The sequence below is a fragment of the Oncorhynchus mykiss genome, chromosome 3 (assembly GCF_057628025.1).
Source record: "Oncorhynchus mykiss isolate SJ-2025 chromosome 3, ASM5762802v1, whole genome shotgun sequence".
Lineage (NCBI taxonomy): Eukaryota > Metazoa > Chordata > Actinopteri > Salmoniformes > Salmonidae > Oncorhynchus > Oncorhynchus mykiss.
Window position 1 is genome coordinate 22,235,902 of NC_143024.1, and position 19,650 is coordinate 22,255,551.

At 44.1% G+C, this 19,650-nt stretch overlaps 1 protein-coding gene across 4 annotated transcripts; it reads right to left on the reverse strand.

Annotated features, from left to right (window-relative positions):
* Window positions 1-36: 36 nt before the first annotated feature.
* LOC110508973 (C-Jun-amino-terminal kinase-interacting protein 4) lies at window positions 37-17,353 on the reverse strand. Of its 4 annotated transcripts, none has more exons than XR_016492732.1 (29): window positions 17,144-17,299; window positions 14,405-14,575; window positions 14,208-14,316; window positions 13,856-14,050; window positions 13,554-13,674; window positions 13,010-13,080; window positions 12,778-12,845; window positions 12,549-12,618; window positions 12,280-12,455; window positions 11,746-12,011; window positions 11,356-11,413; window positions 10,958-11,110; window positions 10,802-10,841; window positions 10,554-10,681; window positions 10,380-10,433; window positions 9,894-10,034; window positions 9,545-9,680; window positions 7,875-7,961; window positions 7,724-7,771; window positions 7,083-7,224; window positions 6,834-6,876; window positions 6,648-6,728; window positions 6,436-6,493; window positions 3,301-3,449; window positions 3,031-3,202; window positions 2,703-2,816; window positions 2,502-2,600; window positions 1,376-1,480; window positions 37-1,302 (listed from the first exon to the last, which is right to left on the reverse strand). XR_016492732.1 is itself a non-coding variant. In XM_090224970.1 (29 exons), the coding sequence occupies exons 3-29, from the start codon at window positions 14,304-14,306 to the stop codon at window positions 1,193-1,195; spliced, it is 2,994 nt and encodes a 997-aa protein (XP_090081096.1). In that variant the 5' UTR covers window positions 14,307-14,316; window positions 14,405-14,575; window positions 17,144-17,299; the 3' UTR covers window positions 37-1,192. The 4 variants fall into 4 exon arrangements, 2 of the variants coding, with proteins under 2 accessions (XP_090081096.1, XP_090081092.1); XM_090224970.1 differs by having other exon boundaries at window positions 6,436-6,503; XM_090224966.1 differs by having other exon boundaries at window positions 6,436-6,503; window positions 9,822-10,034.
* Between the last annotated feature and the right edge of the window lie 2,297 nt (window positions 17,354-19,650).

Here is a 19,650-nt window from a genome sequence, read left to right on the forward strand (position 1 = left end):
GAAAAGTATTACATTATATTGATTTGAAAACAGATCTTTTATGAAAGTATTTCCCAAAGTTTATTTTTCATAGATTTAAGTAGATACAGATTATCTTGCATAGAGTCCAGTTATGATGAACATTTTCAGACATGATTCACACACACAAACACACTTTCAAAACCGGCATAAAATACTTTAAGTATCTTTTGAGACTTCCACTCCCTTATCGCTCTGCAAATGAAAACTTACATTTTTTTGTTTTAACAAACCATGTGTGTTTCACAAAGTCATAACGAGCAGACATAAGATCATTTCTCTGGGATCTTTAAGAGGATTAGCCAATCATTTCAAAAGATTTAAGACACACACACACACACACACGATAATAAAGTGCAATTACGCTGCAGATTTACCCAGCATGCAATGGGAACTGAAGGCCAGGGTCTTATGCAAGAATAGTTATTATGAACCCAGCAGCTTCAACACTACATCTCAGTATCAATGTAAACGAGTTTGAACAAGGGTATAATGCCTTGTGCCAACGTCATGGAATGATATGCTACTGAGTGTGCATGTTTTGTGGTTAAAACAAACCCAAACCATTCTTAACTGACCAACCAAAAGTCAGAGATGATGACTCTTACTGTAAAATACTTTGCTACAGTGATGATGATATTTACATTTGAGTCATTTAGCACACACTCTTATCCAGAGTGATTTACAGGAGTAATTAGGGTTAAGCGCCTTGCTCTTGTGCACAGACCGATTTTTGACCTAGTCAGCTTAGGTTTTCAAACCAGCGATCTTTCGGGTACTGGCCCAACGCTCTTAACCGCTAGGCTACCTGCTGCCCATATATGATTACCATGATGAGGAAACATGTTTCACAAAAAAACACAAAACATTGTACAATAACCAATCTCACAGCAACGATTGTCAAATCACATTAAGGCACACAGAGGAGACTGGGTTAACCAGGTGAAAGGTTTAGTCAAGGGGGTGAGGGTAGCAACTGAATAACAGAATGAGACAAGAAGGATTAAGCTGCGATGTCTTAATTTAATTCCAAAATTCTAGAACAAAAATCCAAATGGAACTCCTAGTGAATGAAGCCCATTAAAACATGGCTCCCATTTGTACTTCCTGGTCTCTTGTATGACATCTCTGTCTAATCCTTCCATGTCTCATTCTAGACTAGATGTGGGTGTGGTCAAAGGGCGGCGCTGGGCAGGGAGGGGGTGGGGCTCTGCCAGATGATCATGTGACTGCGGTCTGATCGCAGCGGGGCAGCTTCGGGCGCACCGTCATTCGCGTCGTCGCCTGGGAAAGGTAAGAGGGAGACAGAGTCAGTCAGACAACCACTAATGACAACCACGTGATGTCCTCAACTCACCGATGCGGAAGTTGATGTAGCCCTCTCCTCCACTGAGAATGAGTTGAGAGGTAGAGACTAGAGTCACAGCACCGCCTCCTATTGTAGAGGAGCTGGTCACACAGCCTGGGGAACACAGATATAGAATACTAATAACCATGTAATAACTGCATAGTATCACAATATAATACTACCGAATAACTATGCAATAACTACATAGTATTATATTGTGCTACTATCTAATAACTATGTAATAACTACATAGTCTCACAATATAATACTGTCTAATAACTATGCAATAACTGCATAGTATTTAATACTGTAGAACAGGGCTATTCAACTACATTCCTACTGGGGCCAGATAGAAAGGTAGAAAGGTTCATTTTAAGGGGGACAGACATTTTCCACATGCAATTCATCTTCGGAAGAACTGTATAAAAAAAGCAACGCACATGACCAAAAAAGCAACTTTCTTCAAATTAAATGTTGCTAAAAGTAATTAGGAAAGAAGTGGAGGGCGCTCAACGAACGTGAGTCGAGGCTCATCATTGAAAAGGAAGTCACAAAACTCGCTCATTATTTTAACTAGTAAAAGCTTCTTACACGTAATTAGGTCATTTTAAAATCTGAAAACTAAGCATCTTAATAAAGAACACAAAGATATGTAAAATCAGGTGATGCCAAATTCCAGTCTGAGGGACGGAAGCTTTGAATTCATTTCTCACAGTCATAAGGTGTGTTTATTTGTCCCACTCCCTTCTAACAAGTCCTTGTGAGCATCAGCGAGGGAAACAGAAGGCACGTAGTGTTGCTGAGAGTCGTAGCTTTCAGGAATGGGGTCATAATATGTTGTAGCTTAAACCGTTCAAACACTAGAGACAAATTCACATGAAGAAAAAATGATCAACATGCCACATGGGCGCTAGAAACCACAAAAAACACTAGAAACTACACTATAGACAACCACTATAGTGCTTGTCATTTTGACCTTGAACGTGGGCTTTTGGAGGGTTTTTTTTTTTCAGATCATTGATTAAAGTTCAGAATTGATCAAAGGGCCAGGGGCGGCCATTTGAATAGCCCTACTGTAGAATAACTGCATTGTTACACAACAGTGAATGAATGAACAACGATAAGAGATTTTCACCAGGTGCAGCAATGATGAACTTGACAGCCTGGCGGTGTCCATGGTAACACAGTTGTGCTGCCGCCAAAGAGCAGTATGGTATAGAGGCAGACTCTGAACCTATGGAACGCAGAGAAGAAGACAATTGACATATGACCAGTGTAAGGGCATTATCTTTCAGGTGATTCTGTTCTGTTGTGGGGGCCAGAGGTTAGTACTCACTGAGAGACACAGGGATGGAGAAGATGGCGCCACTTCCTGTTCCCACCCACAGCCGGCCAGAGATGACGGTGAGGGAGGAGATCTGCAGCGGGGAGAGAGACAAGAAGGCAGGGCCTGGAGAAGAGAGACAGAGAGACCAACAGTCAGGAGCTTATCCATTCAAGCAGAGTGGTTTCCGTTTTTGGGTTGAGGAGGTAAGGATTGAAGCAAAATTGAAGAAAATGTATTAAAAGTTGTACATTAACTTCTATGTGGGCCATTACATGCTCACATCAGCAATATAAACATAAACAGATTAATGAACTGAGAATCCTGTTCCTGCTCCTACCCAGTGTTTTGGTGACCAGAGGGGTCAGATCCACATCCTGCAGGAGCCGGCCAGTGGACCAATCGAAAAGCCTAAGTGTAGGGTCGAGCCGGCAGGACGTCCACACACCACTTCCTGCCGCACACAGGAAACGCACCTGCTGCTCACTGCGCTCCGAGACGGTTAAAGTTTGCTGAAAGAGAGAGGTGGGAAATAGACAAAAAAAATACAAAGTACAAACCATTCTGAATTCACAAACACACAATATTTTCAGGTTCGTCAAACTCTTACCTCCACTTTTCTATTCTCGACATCGACCACATGAACCCGATTCCAATATCCTACCCATAAGTACGCACCCTTCGCTAGGCAACAGCGAATGGGCTGCAGTGGAGTTGATCCCAGAGGCAAAACCTCATGTGATTGGAGATCCCATCCACCTGTCAAATATAGTGGTGATTATCAGTCATCAGTCTCTTACAAATCACAGGTTGTATGTGGTTATGGATAGATGGAATACGGTTTATGTCAAGTTGACATCATTTCTTTGCATTTTAGCTAACCCTAACCCTTTTCTTAAACTTAACCTAATCATCCTAACCGGCTACGCTAATTCTCTTAACCTGTTGCATAAGTTGTCCTAACCTGCTACGAAAGGTCCATTCTGAAATAAACTGTATCCCTTCTAACCAGAACCACTGTATCTAAAACTTAAATGGTACCACTTCTTCCCTCCTTTCCTTCATATGCACTGATATGATCCTGACTGTAACCTGATATGATCCTGACAGTAACCTGATATGATCCTGACAGGAGCCAGACAGTAACATGATCTGATCCTGAAAGTGACCTGACCTGAACCTGACACTAGTCTGACCTGATCCTGACAGAAGCCTGACAGGATCCTGAACTGATCCTGATAGTAGCCTGACCTGATCCTGACAGTAAGCTGACCTGATCCTGACAGTAAGTAGCCTGACCTGATCATGACAGCAGCCTGATCTAATCCTGACAGTAGCCTGATCCTGACAGTAACCTGATCCTGACAGTAAAGTGATCCAAACAGGAACCTGATCTGATCCTGAAAGTAGCCTGACCTGATCCTGACAGGAGCCTGACCTGATGCTGACAGTAGCCTGATTGCCTGATCTAATCCTGACAGTAGCCTGATCTGATCCTGAGAGTATCCTGATCCTGAGAGTAGCCTGATCTGATCCTGACCTCATCCTGACAGTAACCTGATCCTGACAGTAAAGTGATCTGATCCAACAAGGAACCTGATCTGATCCTGACAGTAACCTGATCCTGACAGTAAAGTGATCTGATCCGACAAGGAACCTGATCTGATCCTGACAGTAGCCTGATCTGATCCTGACAGTAGCCTGACCTGCTAGTAGCCGGACCTGATCCTGACAGGAACCGGACCTGATCCTGACAGGAGCCTGACCTGATCCTGACAGGAGCCTGACCTGATCGTGACCTGATCCTAACAGTAACCTGACCTGATCCTGACAGTAACTTGACCTGATCCTGGCCGGAACTTGACTGGATCCTGACAGTAGCCTGACATGATCCTAACATGAATCTGATCTGATCCTGACAGCAACCTGATCCTGACAGTAACCTGATCCTGACAGTAACCTGATCCTGATCCTGACAGTAGCCTGATCACTCAACCTAATTCTGACAGTAGCCTGATCTGATCCTGACCTGTTCTTGACAGTAGCCTGACCTGAACCTGACAGTAACCTAACAGGAGCCTGACCTGATCTTGACAGGAGCCTGACCTGATCCTGACAGGAGCATGACCTGATCCTGACAGGAGCATGACCTGATCCTGATAAGAACCTGGCCGTAACCTGAGCTGATCCTGACAGGAACCTGACCTGATCCTGACAGTAGCCTGACCTGATCCTGACAGTAGCCTGATCCTGAGAGTAGCCTGATCTGATCCTGACAGTAACTTGATCCTGACAGTAAAGTGATCTGATCCGGACAGAAACCTGATCGGATCCTGACAGTAGCCTGATCTGATCCTGACAATAGCCTGACAGTAGCTTGACCTGATCCTGACAGGAGCCTGACTGGAACCTGACCTGATCACGACAGGAACCTGATCCTGACAGCAGCCTGACCTAATCCTGACAGTAGCCTGATCACCTGATCTAATCCCGACAGTAGCCTGATCCTGAGAGTAGCCTGATCTGATCCTGACAGTAACCTTATCCTGACAGTAACCTGACAGTAGCCTGACCTGATCCTGACAGGAGCCTGACCTGATCCTGACAGGAGCCTGACAGGAGCCTGACCTGATCCTGACAGGAGCCTGACAGTAACCTGACAGTAACCTGACAGGATCATGACAGTAACCTGACAGTAACCTGACTGGATCCTGACAGTAGCCTGATCTGATCCTGACAGGAATCTGATCTGATCCTGACAGGAACCTGATCCTGACAGTAACCTGATCCAGACAGTAACCTGATCCTGATCCTGACAGTAGCCTGACCTGATCCTGACAGTAGCCTGATCGCCCGATCTAATCCTGACAGTAGCCTGATCTGATCCTGACAGTAGCCTGACCTGATCCTGACAGGAACCTGACAGTAGCTTGACCTGATCCTGACAGTAGCTTGACCTGATCCTGACAGTAGCCTGACCTGATCCTGACAGTAGCCTGACAGTAGCCTAGCCTGACCTGATCCTGACAGTAGCCTGATCCTGAGAGTAGCCTGATCTGATCCTGACCTAATCCTGACAGTAACCTGATCCTGACAGTAAAGTGATCTGATCCTGATCATAGCCTGACCATAGCCTGACCTGACCTGATCCTGACAGTAGCCTGATCGCCCGATCTAATCCTGACAGTAGCCTGATCTGATCCTGACAGTAGCCTGACCTGATGCTGACAGTACCCTGACCTGATCCTGACAGGAACCTGACAGTAACCTGACCTGATCCTAACAGGAATCTGATCTGATCCTGACAGTAACCTGATCCTGACAGTAACCTGACCTGATCCTGATCATAGCCTGACCATAGCCTGACCTGACCTGATCCTGACAGTAGCCTGATCGCCCGATCTAATCCTGACAGTAGCCTGATCTGATCCTGACCTGATCCTGACAGTAGCCTGACCCGATGCTGACAGTACCCTGACCTGATGCTGACAGGAACCTGACAGTAACCTGACCTGATCCTGACAGTAGCTTGACCTGATCCTGATAGCAGCCTGACCTGAGCTACTGTCGAGCCTGACTGGAACCTGACCTGATCATGACAGGAACCTGATCCTGACAGCAGTCTGATCTGATCCTGACAGTAACCTGACCTGATCATGACAGGAACCTGATCCTGACAGCAGTCTGATCTGATCCTGACAGTAACCTGACCTAATCCTGACAGTAACCTGAGAGGGGGAATTACCTGGGTTGTGCGAGAAGAATGCAAGCGTCCCATTGGCTAATCCAGCAATGACATGACCCTGTGAATACCTGAAAGGTTTAGAGTTGAAAGTAAACAAAGACAAAACATGCAATATTCAAACTGGTACACAATTATCCTTTCAGATCTAGTCATCCAAGTGTCCAACTGTAGGGGCTTGTGGTCTATATCGGACTGGGTACAGGAGTACTCACGTGAGAGAGTGCACACCCTCAGACAGAGAGATAGACTGCAGACAGCGCCTTCTAGCTGTGGACGCGGAGTGTACCAATACACTGGGAATGGAGGAAGAAAGAGAAAAAGAGAGGAGAGGGAGAATGAGCAACTGTTAATTGTTTAACATATCATGGAACAGCATGGTTCTGATCTCCACACCTCACCTTCCTTCCTGAGTTCCAATCCACACAGTTCCTGAGGTCTCACCTGATGACACAGAAACAGAACAGAGACGGTAAGCGATAACAATGCTTTAAACACTGGCAATGCTAATGGAAATAACTAGTTGAGTGATGATTTGGAAATGATGGTGGCTATGGTTAACAAGTCTACAGAAATCTAAAATTGGTAAGCTGATCCTAGATCTGTGCCTAAGGGTACCTTTTACCCGGAGAGTAATAGATAGCACTGACCAGTAGGGGGCACAGCACAGATGCATAGGGCGGGCGAGGTGGGCGGGAAGCTGAACTGATCCAGCACCGTATTGGACCGTGCAGGGTTGATCACTGTGACATCACTACTGGAGGCGGGACCAGAGACCACCCACACTGCACACTGAGTGGATGGAAGAGAGAGGAGTGATGCCTACTATTGAGAAATGACAGATCAATCCCTAGCCCAGTGTTTCCCTAACTCGGTCCTGGAGACTCCAAGGGGTGCACGTTTTGGTTTTTGCCCTAGCACTGCACAGCGGATTCATATAAAACCAAAAACTAAAACCCCTTGGAGTCCCCAGGACCGAGCTGGGGAAACACTGCCCTAACCCCTACCCACTAGGTGTTTGTGTGTAGACCTAAACGGTTTGGATGGGTGTAAACAGTATGCTAAACAACATGGTTCCATCTAGCCTGTCAGTGGACATGGAGCTACTACCCTATTGATTCTACCTATCAAACCTCCCAGATCTACAAGAAGTGCCAGTAAGAGCTAGTTGGTCAATTTGGCATTGAGAAAACCATTGGCATGACATGGTCTGAAAATGGTGGTTAGATGGTATTGCAAGTGGTAGCTACTGTGACTAGAACTAGTAATTTGACGGTAATGACCACCTTACCGTTGTCTCGCCTGAGATCTCAGGTGTAACAGCAACAGCACAGTTTAGCTAGAGAGAAAACACAAGTTATGGACTGTCTTCTGGGAAAAGACTGTCTGGGTTAAAAACCATAGCACTGACTGTAGACATGTTTCTGAATAGTATGTCCTACCTTAGCTGTAGAATCTCTCTGGTCCATCAGTCTGAGCTGCACTAGGACAGGCACATCTTTGGGCTCAGGGGTCGGCTCTGAGGAATCCTGCAATAATCCCACACAATATACTGTATGTACCAGATTAAGGTTTGTGTCTTCTTCCACAGTCTGTGTGAGTATTTTCACCTCTGAAGTAAATATTGTGTTTACCTACAGTGTCTTCAGAAAGTATTCACACCCCTTGACTTTTTCCACATTTTGATGTGTTACTGCCTGAATTTAAATTGGATTCAATTGAGAGTGTGTGTCACTGATCTACACATAATACCCCATGTCACAGTGGAATTATACAAATAAATAAAAACATTTAAAGCTGAAATGTCTTGAGTTAATATGTATTCAACCCCTTTGGTATGGCAAGCCTAAATAAGTTCAGGAGTAAAAGTGTTGCTTAACAAGTCACACAACTTGCATGGATTCACTCGGTGTGCATCCTGTTTTGAATGACCACTCCATCTCTGTATCCCACACATAAGGTTATCTGGAAGGTCCCTCAGTAGAGTTGTGAATTTTAAGCACCGATGCAACAAAAAAAAAGCAGGCATTGAGCATCCCTCTGAGCATGGAGAAGTTATTAATTACACTTTGGATGGTGTATCAATACACCCAGTCACTACAAAGATACAGGTGTCCTTCCTAACTCAGTCGCCGGAGAAGAAGGAAACCGCTCAGGGGCCAATGGTGATTTTAAACATTTACTGGCTGTGATAGGAGAAAATTGTAGTTACTCTATATTACAGCATTGTAGTTACTCCACAATACTAACCTAAATGACAGAGAGAAATGAGGAAGCCTGTACATAATAAAAATAGTCCAAAACATGTATCCTGTTTGCTATAAGGCACTAAAGTAATACTGGAAAACATGCGGTAAATAAAACCATTTTGTGGCAAAGAAATGTTTTGTTCTGAATACGAAGCATTATGTTTTGGGGCAAATCCAAAACAACACATAACTGAGTACCACTCTTCATATTTTCAAGCATGGTGGTGGCTGCATCATGTTATGGGTATGCTTGTCATCTGCAAGGACGAGGGAGTTTTTAAGGATAAAAACATTTATGTAATAGAGCTAAGCACAGAAAAAAATCAGAGAGGAAAACCTGGTTCAGTCTGCTTTCCAACAGACACTTGGAGACAAATTCACCTTTCAGTAGGACAATAACCTAAAACACAATAACCTACATGACTTAAATAAGCCAAAACTTTAAAATGTCTGTCTAGGAATGATCAACAACCAACTTGACAGAGCTTGAAGAAGTTTCAAAAGAATAATAAATGGGCAAATATTGTACAATCCAGGTGTGCAAAGCTCTTAGAGACTTAGCCAAAAATACTATTTATAATCTCGCTGCAATCGCTGCCCAATGTGATTCTAACATCTATTGACTCAGGGGTGGAATATTTACGTTTACGTAATCAAGATAGATTAGTGTTTTATTTTCCATAAATGTTTCAAATATGATCATTTCTCCCACTTTGACATTACAGATTATTGTTTGTAGATCGTTGACAAAAAATTACAGTTAAATCTATTTTAATCCCACTTTGTAACTCAACAAAATGTGGAAAAGTCCAGGGGTGTGAATACTTTCTGAAGGCACTGTATGTGTGTGTATGCATGTTCACCTGTGTGTGAGACAGCGGCATGCTCCAGCCATGAACCTGGCGTTTTCCCAGGGTTCCCCAGACATGGGAGCGGATGTCTCTGTACAGCTCCCTCCTCCTGACCCGCGGAGACAGGGCTGTAGCAGGGGAGGCACCACTGGGAGGAAGCGGGAAGAGGAAGAACAGAGGGGAAGAGGGGGCAGTAGGTGAGAGAGTGGTTTAAAAAGATGTGCTGCTTTATGATAGTTACTAATGTAACCTATGGTAGTAGATGAGGTGAGTTCACTTCAAACCTTACAATGTAAAGCACTTTGAGCTGTTGGAAAGAGCTCCAAAGACATGTAATCCCATTATCATCATATCAACGTACACTGTCTGAGTCGTACTGACAGCCAATTGCCGTGGAGACCCCATTGGTGAATGAGTGAGGGACGGGGACGTCGGCAGGGTCAGCGCTAGAGCAGCAGACGGAACCAAGGGGTTCTTGTTCAGGCCAAACAAACGGTTGAATCTTGAATGGACAGAGAGATGGTTAATTTGACTGCAATTGACCAGAAGCTCTGCCCACCTCACAGGAATACAATAACTCTTACACATAACTTTCCCATAGGCACTCTGGTCATGTGCTTGGGCTATAGACTGTGTAGCCACAGATAAATATGAACAGCTATTGAGCTAAATGTTGTGAAGTCAGGGGTCAGAGCCAGGCCAAATATGTGTGGTTGTGTGCCTGTTAGCAGCTCAAGGTTTAAAGTGAAGAAAGTGGTTAACAGTATCTGTGGACTTCTTTACTGCAATAATTGCCCAATTAAAAAGTTATATTTTCCTTCCTGATTCTTCACTCCCTCACTCTCACCTTCTCCACACACTAGTCCTCTCTCTCTCAGTGATTCTCTCTTCTTGGGTTGCCCTGAAAAGAAGGGATGACTGATGTGAGATTGAGAGAAATTAGTTATTCCCTTTTCCCTTTTCTACAGGACTATGAAACTGTCAGTCTACTTCTATGGGGGAGACAGGCAGGTATGGTTACCGAATGGTCTGACTGCGTCTCACAGCCTCCTGCAGCTCAAACAAACGCTCCTTATACTGGTTCTTCTCCATGACAACACGGGACATCTCCGAACGAGAGAACCGACGCAGCGATATGGGCAGAGAGGACTATGGGTAACAGATTAACATTCTAGTTAGAGTACATCAAGTCCATTAGAGAAACAAAAAAAAGTTACAACAAATATATTAGCAGAATATAAAGAGACAACACAAAGAAAGCCCTCTTACATCATCATCTGATTGATTTGCTTCCAGTTCTTTCCGAAGTCTACATAAAAGCAGAAACACACGCAATCAATGAATCACACCACATGAACAAATATTGTTTGTATACCTTCGTTTCATTCTGCCAACCATCAACAACCTGAAACTAGAGTTGTGTACCTCTTGGTTTCCTCCTCCATCTCCTTCATTCTTCCCTCCAATCGGGTGACAGTCTCCTGGCAGGAAGTCACCTCCACCTTAAGAGCTGACCTCTCATTGGTCAGCTCCTCCACACGAGAGATCAGTGCTTTCCGGGCAGCATTCACTAACTCACTGGGAGAGGTAGATAATGTAAGAGTGAGTGAGAGAGAAAATGAATGACAGAATGTAAAAGTGAGTAAATACAGTAAACAAAGGACCCGTTGTGCTCCGTTTTACTTCAGGCCCAATGTGCACTCTGTCAACGTATCTAAATGAAACAGAGGCATAGTGAATGGTAAGCCCCCTACACACACAGTTAGTCACACAGGACTAGTCATAGTAGTAATAATAACGGTGGGATAAACACGGGGACTTACTGGGTGTGTTTCAGTTCCTCATACTGAGAAAGAATCTCCTCAAACTGGTCGGTGCTGCCTGCACAGACAAGAAAAATAAACCACAAATAGCATTAACCCATACCGTAACCCTAAGTCAACCCTTTACAGAACAACTAGCTTTTAATTGCTCATGCCAGTTCTCATGACATTGACACTTCAGTCCACTCTAACTTGTGCCTACTGCCCAGCACTGCCTAAGATACCCCCTCCATCTGCCTCAGCTCTTTCCCCCTAGCCTTCCTCTGGCTGTAAAATGAGGTTGTATGTGTTAAGAGAGCAAAGGGCATACATTTAATCTTATGTGAACAACCAGTGCAGTGTTTCACTGCAAACAGGGGGCGTAGGTGTGCCCTTGCCTAATGGCCGTACCTCTGACACTGGCCCCCTGGTCCACACTCTCTATGTATTCCTGACTCAGCTCAGACAGCTCTGAGAACACAGACTCCGTGTTCCTCAGCTCCCATTCCAGACTATCCATATCCTCCTCCTCATCCTCCTTCTCCTGCTTTGCTCCTTCCTCTTTTTTCTCCTCCTCCTCCTTCTTCTCTCCTTCCTTCTCCTCCACCTCCTTAATTTCTTCCCCCATGCTGGTCTTGTCTCTGATTGGCTCTTTGGCGTCTGCTCGGACCGGGGTGCTAGGGAACATGGGTAACAGAGAAAAGATTGGGAGGGGGCAGTGAGTGTCAGTTTGTCCAACAGTAAAGTGTGTGTTGGGGAGATGTCCCATCAAGAGTCTTTCTGAACCATGACAGACCTGTGAAGGGAAGTAGTCTGATTTACAGTTAACTAGTTGTGGCTGTGTTGGTTTATTGTTATGAATGTGTAAAAGAAAAGCTTTCTTGGTAATGCAATAAAGTCAGTCCAGTTCATCTTGCACTGTAAGTGCACACATACAGGACATACCTGGCATTCATAAGGCCATGAAACTTCGCCAGCTCAGGGGTGGAGCTTATGATGTCATTGATGAAGGACGCATCTCTGTCTGGCTTTACGACAATGTCAATCACTCTATCGTCCTTGGTTACCGGTTCTTCCAACAGGACAGAACAAGGAGGTGTTTCTGGCCTTTGATCAGTTAGCTGGAAAAGGGGAGGAGTCGGTAAGGACAACTTCCGTAGAAAAATACTACTGCTACAAGACAGTAGAGAGGTTATCAAATCTAGAGAACGTACCTCCTGTCCGCTAACACAGGATTCTGACTGGCCCTGGGTAGATTGTGAATTCTTGGAGCGCACATGGTTACTAAAGACAGACAGGGAACAATTGTAACATCATAACGCAGTGAAAATCAGAAACCATCAAATGAATGAACCACAGTGAAAGAGGTATCTTTAGAATGGAAAGACTGCATACCATTCCATGTTGTTGTAGTCATATTAACTGAATTGAGTGGTGGCTAACCTTAGTGGAGATCCCTCTCTCTCTAGATCCCTTTTCCTCTCCAGCAGATCCTTATAACTGAGCACCAACTGAGAGAGAGTGAGAGAAAGTGAAAATGGAGATAGAAACAGAAGGACAGCAGGGATAATAAAATACATTTCCACAATGATGGACAGCAGCTGTTACTGATAGAAAAGTACACAGAGGTTGAGTCCCAAACAGCCTCGTCAGTCTAAACATGCTGTTGTCTGACCTTGTTGTGAGTGTGCTTCAGTGTGTTCAACTCTCTGCCCAGTCCAGCCCTCTGCTCCTCCAAGGCCACCACTGTCACAGAAACAACACACAGTAGCAATTAGCATCACATACAGTACAGTGTGTCTCAATGACCAGGGTCCCAGTCAGATTCTGCCGTAGCCTACTTGCCATGGTCTTATCAAACATCCTCAGTTTGTAACACAAAAGATGGGAATGAAGGATGTGAATGTAAAATAATCTACACGGACATGAAGAGGGTAAGCATAAAGAGAGAGAGAAATAGATAGAGATTGTTACAACACTGTACATAGTGATAATAGAACATTTGAAATGTCTTTATTCTTTTGAAACTTCTGTGAGTGTACTGTTTACTGCTCATTTCTGATTGTTCACTTCACTTTTGTTAATTATCTATTTCGCTTGCTTTGGCAATGTTAACATATGTTTCCCATGCCAATAAAGCCCTTCGAATTGAAATTGAGAGATAAAGGGGGAGATAGAGGGAGGAAGCGATGGACACCCAGACCCAGTCAGACACTCACATTGGTCAGCCTGCTCTCTGGCCTTCTTCTCCAGTTCTTTTTCCCTCCTCTCTCTCTCCTTCTCTCTTCCCCTCATCATCCTCCGCTCCTGCTCAATCTGGTCATCCAACTCCAGATACCGCTAAAGGCAAAAAACAAACATTTATTAAAATTCATTAAACTACATGAAACGTTTTATTTATGAATTTTAATCAACACCCTGAATTGACTGAGTTGAAAAATAATAGAACCCAAACCCTGACCCCATATCACATTTTCATTTTCAAAAATGATAAACCATAAACACTTCCATCCCCTCTCACCTCCTGGCTCTCTCTCCTCAGTAGTTTCTCACTCTGGTATCTCTCCAATAGCTCATCTCGCTCTCCTTTCTCTCTTTCGGCCTCCTCCTCCCTCTCTCGGAGCTGGGCTCTGCAGCTGGCCAGACCCTCCAGGACCCATACTAGGATGGGCACCAGGGACTCCACAACCCCTACGCCATGGGTCTCTATCACTGTCTGTAGCAGGGAAAGAGGGATGGGGGGGTAGCATCAGATGAGTGTGGGTGGTGATGGAGAAGAGACAGAGGAATGAAAAGCCAGCTAGGAGATAGAGAGACAGGAAAGGGGCAATAGGACAGAAAGCAGTTGAGTGGTGGATGTGATGTGTGTTTACCTGTAGTTCTGAGTACAGTTTCCCAGCCTCTTCACTCACAATGTCAGGGTCCAGATCCAGCTCCCCAGACCCACACAGGATACTCTCTCCACACTCCATCCCTCTCTATCTATAAGTTAATGGGTCTCAGCTGATATGAGTATATGAACTGTGTGTCTGTCAATACACTTCTTCCTCATATATAAATACCTACCCACCTAGTTTATCTAGACCTCTCACACTCATGTCTACTCCCATTTCATCCATCTCTCCACTGTACATGGTCCTTCCTCCATTTCTACAGAAAATGACCCCCCTATTCCCCTTGATGCCCCTTCCTCTGCTCTAGCTGTAGATGAAGCTGATGTCAGCGGGGGTTGGTGCCCATTCTGAAAGAGAGAGAAAAAAACAGAATCATAATCATTTCTACAATGTCAGTGGAAATGTTAGTTTTTTTTCATTTGAGGAAATATAGGCTTGCAGGTACATACTACATGACTATTTTTTAGAAGTAAAACCCCCTTTACAACAATCAAACCACCATCATCTGTTTCTCTTTCTGTTCTGTTTCCTGTCTCTCACTGTGAGGGCTAGAATGTGAACTCTAAACATAGAAGTGCTACAGTGTGTATCGAGTTGTTTACTTTATTCACACTATGAGTCTTGTCTACTTTTACATATGTCTGTTGCTCTCTCCAACAACAGGTTGTGCCTTTAGACAAGTGACCTGGCAGTATACAGAATTGGAATGACTTAACATTTAGCATTACTAAGCAAAATGACTCCATGCACGGGTAGTAAGCCTACTCCTTTTAATTCTCACACACGACTTTCCGTGTTTCCCACCCTGATTTGCCCTAGCAGGCACACCTGTCCTCCTCACAGATCCCTCCTTCTACCACCACCAGGCTCCTAACTGGGGATCAAAACACATGACAGTACCCACTACCCTGGTCTATGCCTCACACCACCAGGCTCCTAACTGGGGATCAAAACACATGACAGTACCCACTACCCTGGTCTATGCCTCACACCACCAGGCTCCTAACTGGGGATCAAAACACATGACAGTACCCACTACCCTGGTCTAGGCCTCACACCACCAGGCTCCTAACTGGGGATCAAAACACATGACAGTACCCACTACCCTGGTCTATGCCTCACACCACCAGGCTCCTAACTGGGGATCAAAACACATGACAGTACCCACTACCCTGGTCTATGCCTCACACCTACAGGCAGTGGATCCCAAGTAACCTAGACCAATGTCTGGCAAGCCTTGTCCCTGGATACGTATATCACTGATGACGTTTAATTCTTGTTCATTGTTATTTTAAAGTGGTGATTCTAAAGTGGTGATTCTCTGATCCACCTCTACGCAGACAACACCATATACTTCTGGCCCCTCTTTGGCCACTGTGTGACGAGCTTCAATGCCATACAACTCTCCTTCCGTGGCCTCCAACTGCTCTTAAATGCAAGTAAAACTAAATGTATGCTCTTCAACCGATCGCTGCCCACATTCTGACTTAGAATATGTGGACAACTACAAATACCTGGGTGTCTGGTTAGACTGTAAACTCTCCTTCCAGACTCACATTAAGCAACTCCAATCCAAAATTAAATCTAGAATCGGCTTCCTATTTCGCAACAAAGCATCCTTCACTCATGCTGCCAAACATACCCTCGTAAAACTGACTATCCTACCGATCCTCGACTTCAGGGATGTCATTTACAAAATAGCCTCCAACACTCTACTCAGCAAATTGGATGCAGTCTATCACAGTGCCATCCGTTTTGTCACCAAAGCCCCATATACTACCCACCACTTCGACCTGTATGCTCTCGTTGGCTGGCACTCGCGTCATATTCGTAGCCAAACCCACTGACTCCAGGTCATCTATAAGTCATTGCTAGGTAAAGCCCCGCCTTATCTGCACACTGGTCACCATAGCAGCACCCACCCGTAGCATGCGCTCCAGCAGGTATATTTCACTGGTCACCTCCAAAGCCAATTCCTCGTTCGGCCACCTTTCCTTCCAGTTCTCTGCTGCCAATGACTGGAACGAATTGCAAAAATCACTGAAGCTGGAGACTCATATCTCCCTCACTAACTGTAAGCACAAGCTGTCAGAGCAGCTCACAGATCACTGGACCTGTACATAGCTCATCTGTAAATAGCCCATCCAACTACCTCATCCCCATAATGTTATTTATTTTGCTCCTTTGCACCCTAGTATCTCTACTTGCACACTCATCTTGTGCACATACATCACTCCAGTGTTTAATTGCTAAATTGTAATTATTTCACCACTATGGCCTATTTATTGCCTTACCTCCCTTATCCTACCTCATTTGCACACATTGTGTATATATATACTTGATCTATTGTATTATTGACTGTATGTTTGTTTATTCCATGAGTAACTCTGTGTTGTTTGTGTAGCACTGCTATGCTTTATCTTGGCCAGGTCGCAGTTGTAAATGAGAACTTGTTCTCAACTGGCCTACCTGGTTAAATAACGATGAAATAAAATAAAAACATAAAAATAAAGTAACTGTCAGATTATTAGGCTGTCTGTCCTCCAAGACGATTCAGACTGTACAAACATTTACCACCTGTTGCTGAATAGGTCGTTCGTATTGCTGGGTACTGTAGTACTACAAATACGTGCGCGCGCGCACACACACACACACACACACACACACGATATTGAATGACAGGAACAGACGGACGTCCAAAGAATAATCGACGATGCAGCCTAAGCAATAAACACCAACTCGATCTAGCCGGTCTGAAGTGCAATAACATGATGGCGTTTGCGGTATAAATAAACCATTGACTGACAACAGTCACCTTATAGATTTTACGAGATCACCTTCATTTCATTTGGCCAACTGTTCAGCCTACTGTAGTTCGGGAGAACTGAACCAAAACGTTTTATATGTTAACTCACCTTTGAGTCTCTTTAGTTCCCAAAACTTGTATATCATTTGTTGAAACGGGTAATATTCCAGTCGTTTACTTTGAAGAAGATATCAATTACTCCTACAGCGAGTTTGAAGAAGGGGATGTGGTTTCATTTAGACTCAGTTGACCGAATTCCTATTCTGGCCTATCGGAGTGATAGGCTGTTCTCAGTGTCCAACGGCCGTGTAAAAGAGGCGGGACATGGCTGGTCTTGTGAGTAAAAACAAGTTCCTAACTTGAACAATGACACGTGATGAGGGGAACGTTGAAGGGTTGTCAGGTGACCTTCTCTAATACCTGTCTAAACGTTTCACGTAATATGACCTTTCACTCCTTTTTTCACTGACTGTTTTTCCCAGTGGTTAATCAAGTACAGTATAACTATGTGAACAACTGAACACTGCAAAGACCAGCAGATGTTTGCAAAAACGTGGCCAGGTATCCAATTTCCTCTACGCAGTCATTCCATAGGCTACTGTATATTAACCAGATCCAGTTGTGTTTACAGAAAATCGTGCTGACTATGCGCTGAAATTGCAGGAAAAGTGTCCTTTTTGCGTAACATGAGTGACTACTGTAATGACAAATGGTTTTGGGAAGTAAAGGAAATGTGTCAGTACTCTTAGGCAATTCATAAGCCTTCGCATGAACTATAGAAAATGAAACTAGTTTTGAGTATTGCTAGCAAGGGCGTGAAGAATGAGTACAGTACATTCTCCAGCAGAGGGAGGCAAACACACATTTGTGTTAAGTTAGCTGGGTGTCCTTTGGGTGGTGGACCATGCTTGATACACACAGGAAACGGTTGAGCATTGCAATTCTTGACACACTCAAACCGGTGCGCGTGGCACCTACTACCATACCCCATTCAAAGGCACTTCAATCTTTTGTCTTGCCCATTTACCCTCTGAATGGCATGCATGCACAATCCAGACAGTCTAGATGAAGGGGAGGAGACAGGTTATAGAAGGATTTTTAAGCCTTGAGACAATTGAGACATGAAGTGGATTTAACTGGTGACATCAATAAGGGGTCATAGGTTTCACCTGGATTCACCTGGTCAGTCTATGTCATGAAAGAGCTCACTCAGTGTTTTGTACTCTCAGTAGCAAGAAAAAGTATGTGAACCCTTTGGAATTACCTGGACTTCTGCATAAATTGGTCATACAATTTGATCTGATCTTCATCTAAGTCACAACAATACACAAACACAGTCTACTTAAACTAATAACACACAAACAATTATACGTTTTCATGTCTTTATTGAACACACCGTGTAAACACTCACAGTGCAGGGTGGGAAAAGTACAGTGCCTTGCGAAAGTATTCGGCCCCCTTGAACTTTGCAACCTTTTGCTACATTTCAGGCTTCAAACATAAAGATATAAAACTGTATTTTTTTGTGAAGAATCAACAACAAGTGGGACACAATCATGAAGTGGAACGACATTTATTGGATATTTCAAACTTTTTTAACAAATCAAAAACTGAAAAATTGGGCGTGCAAAATTATTCAGCCCCTTTACTTTCAGTGCAGCAAACTCTCTCCAGAAGTTCAGTGAGGATCTCTGAATGATCCAATGTTAACCTAAATGACTAATGATGATAAATACTATCCACCTGTGTGTAATCAAGTCTCCGTATAAATGCACCTGCACTGTGATAGTCTCAGAGGTCCGTTAAAAGCGCAGAGAGCATCATGAAGAACAAGGAACACACCAGGCAGGTCCGAGATACTGTTGTGAAGAAGTTTAAAGCCGGATTTGGATACAAAAAGATTTCCCAAGCTTTAAACATCCCAAGGAGCACTGTGCAAGCGATAATATTGAAATGGAAGGAGTATCAGACCACTGCAAATCTACCAAGACCTGGCCGTCCCTCTAAACTTTCAGCTCATACAAGGAGAAGACTGATCAGAGATGCAGCCAAGAGGCCCATGATCACTCTGGATGAACTGCAAAGATCTACAGCTGAGGTGGGAGACTCTGTCCATAGGACAACAATCAGTCGTATATTGCACAAATCTGGCCTATGGAAGAGTGGCAAGAAGAAAGCCATTTCTTAAAGATATCCATAAAAAGTGTTGTTTAAAGTTTGCCACAAGCCACCTGGGAGACACACCAAACATGTGGAAGAAGGTGCTCTGGTCAGATGAAACCAAAATTGAACTTTTTGGCAACAATGCAAAACGTTATGTTTGGAGTAAAAGCAACACAGCTCATCACCCTGAACACACCATACCCACTGTCAAACATGGTGGTGGCAGCATCATGGTTTGGGCCTGCTTTTCTTCAGCAGGGACAGGGAAGATGGTTAAAATTGATGGGAAGATGGATGGAGCCAAATACAGGACCATTCTGGAAGAAAACCTGATGGAGTCTGCAAAAGACCTGAGACTGGGACGGAGATTTGTCTTCCAACAAGACAATGATCCAAAACATAAAGCAAAATCTACAATGGAATGGTTCAAAAATAAACATATCCAGGTGTTAG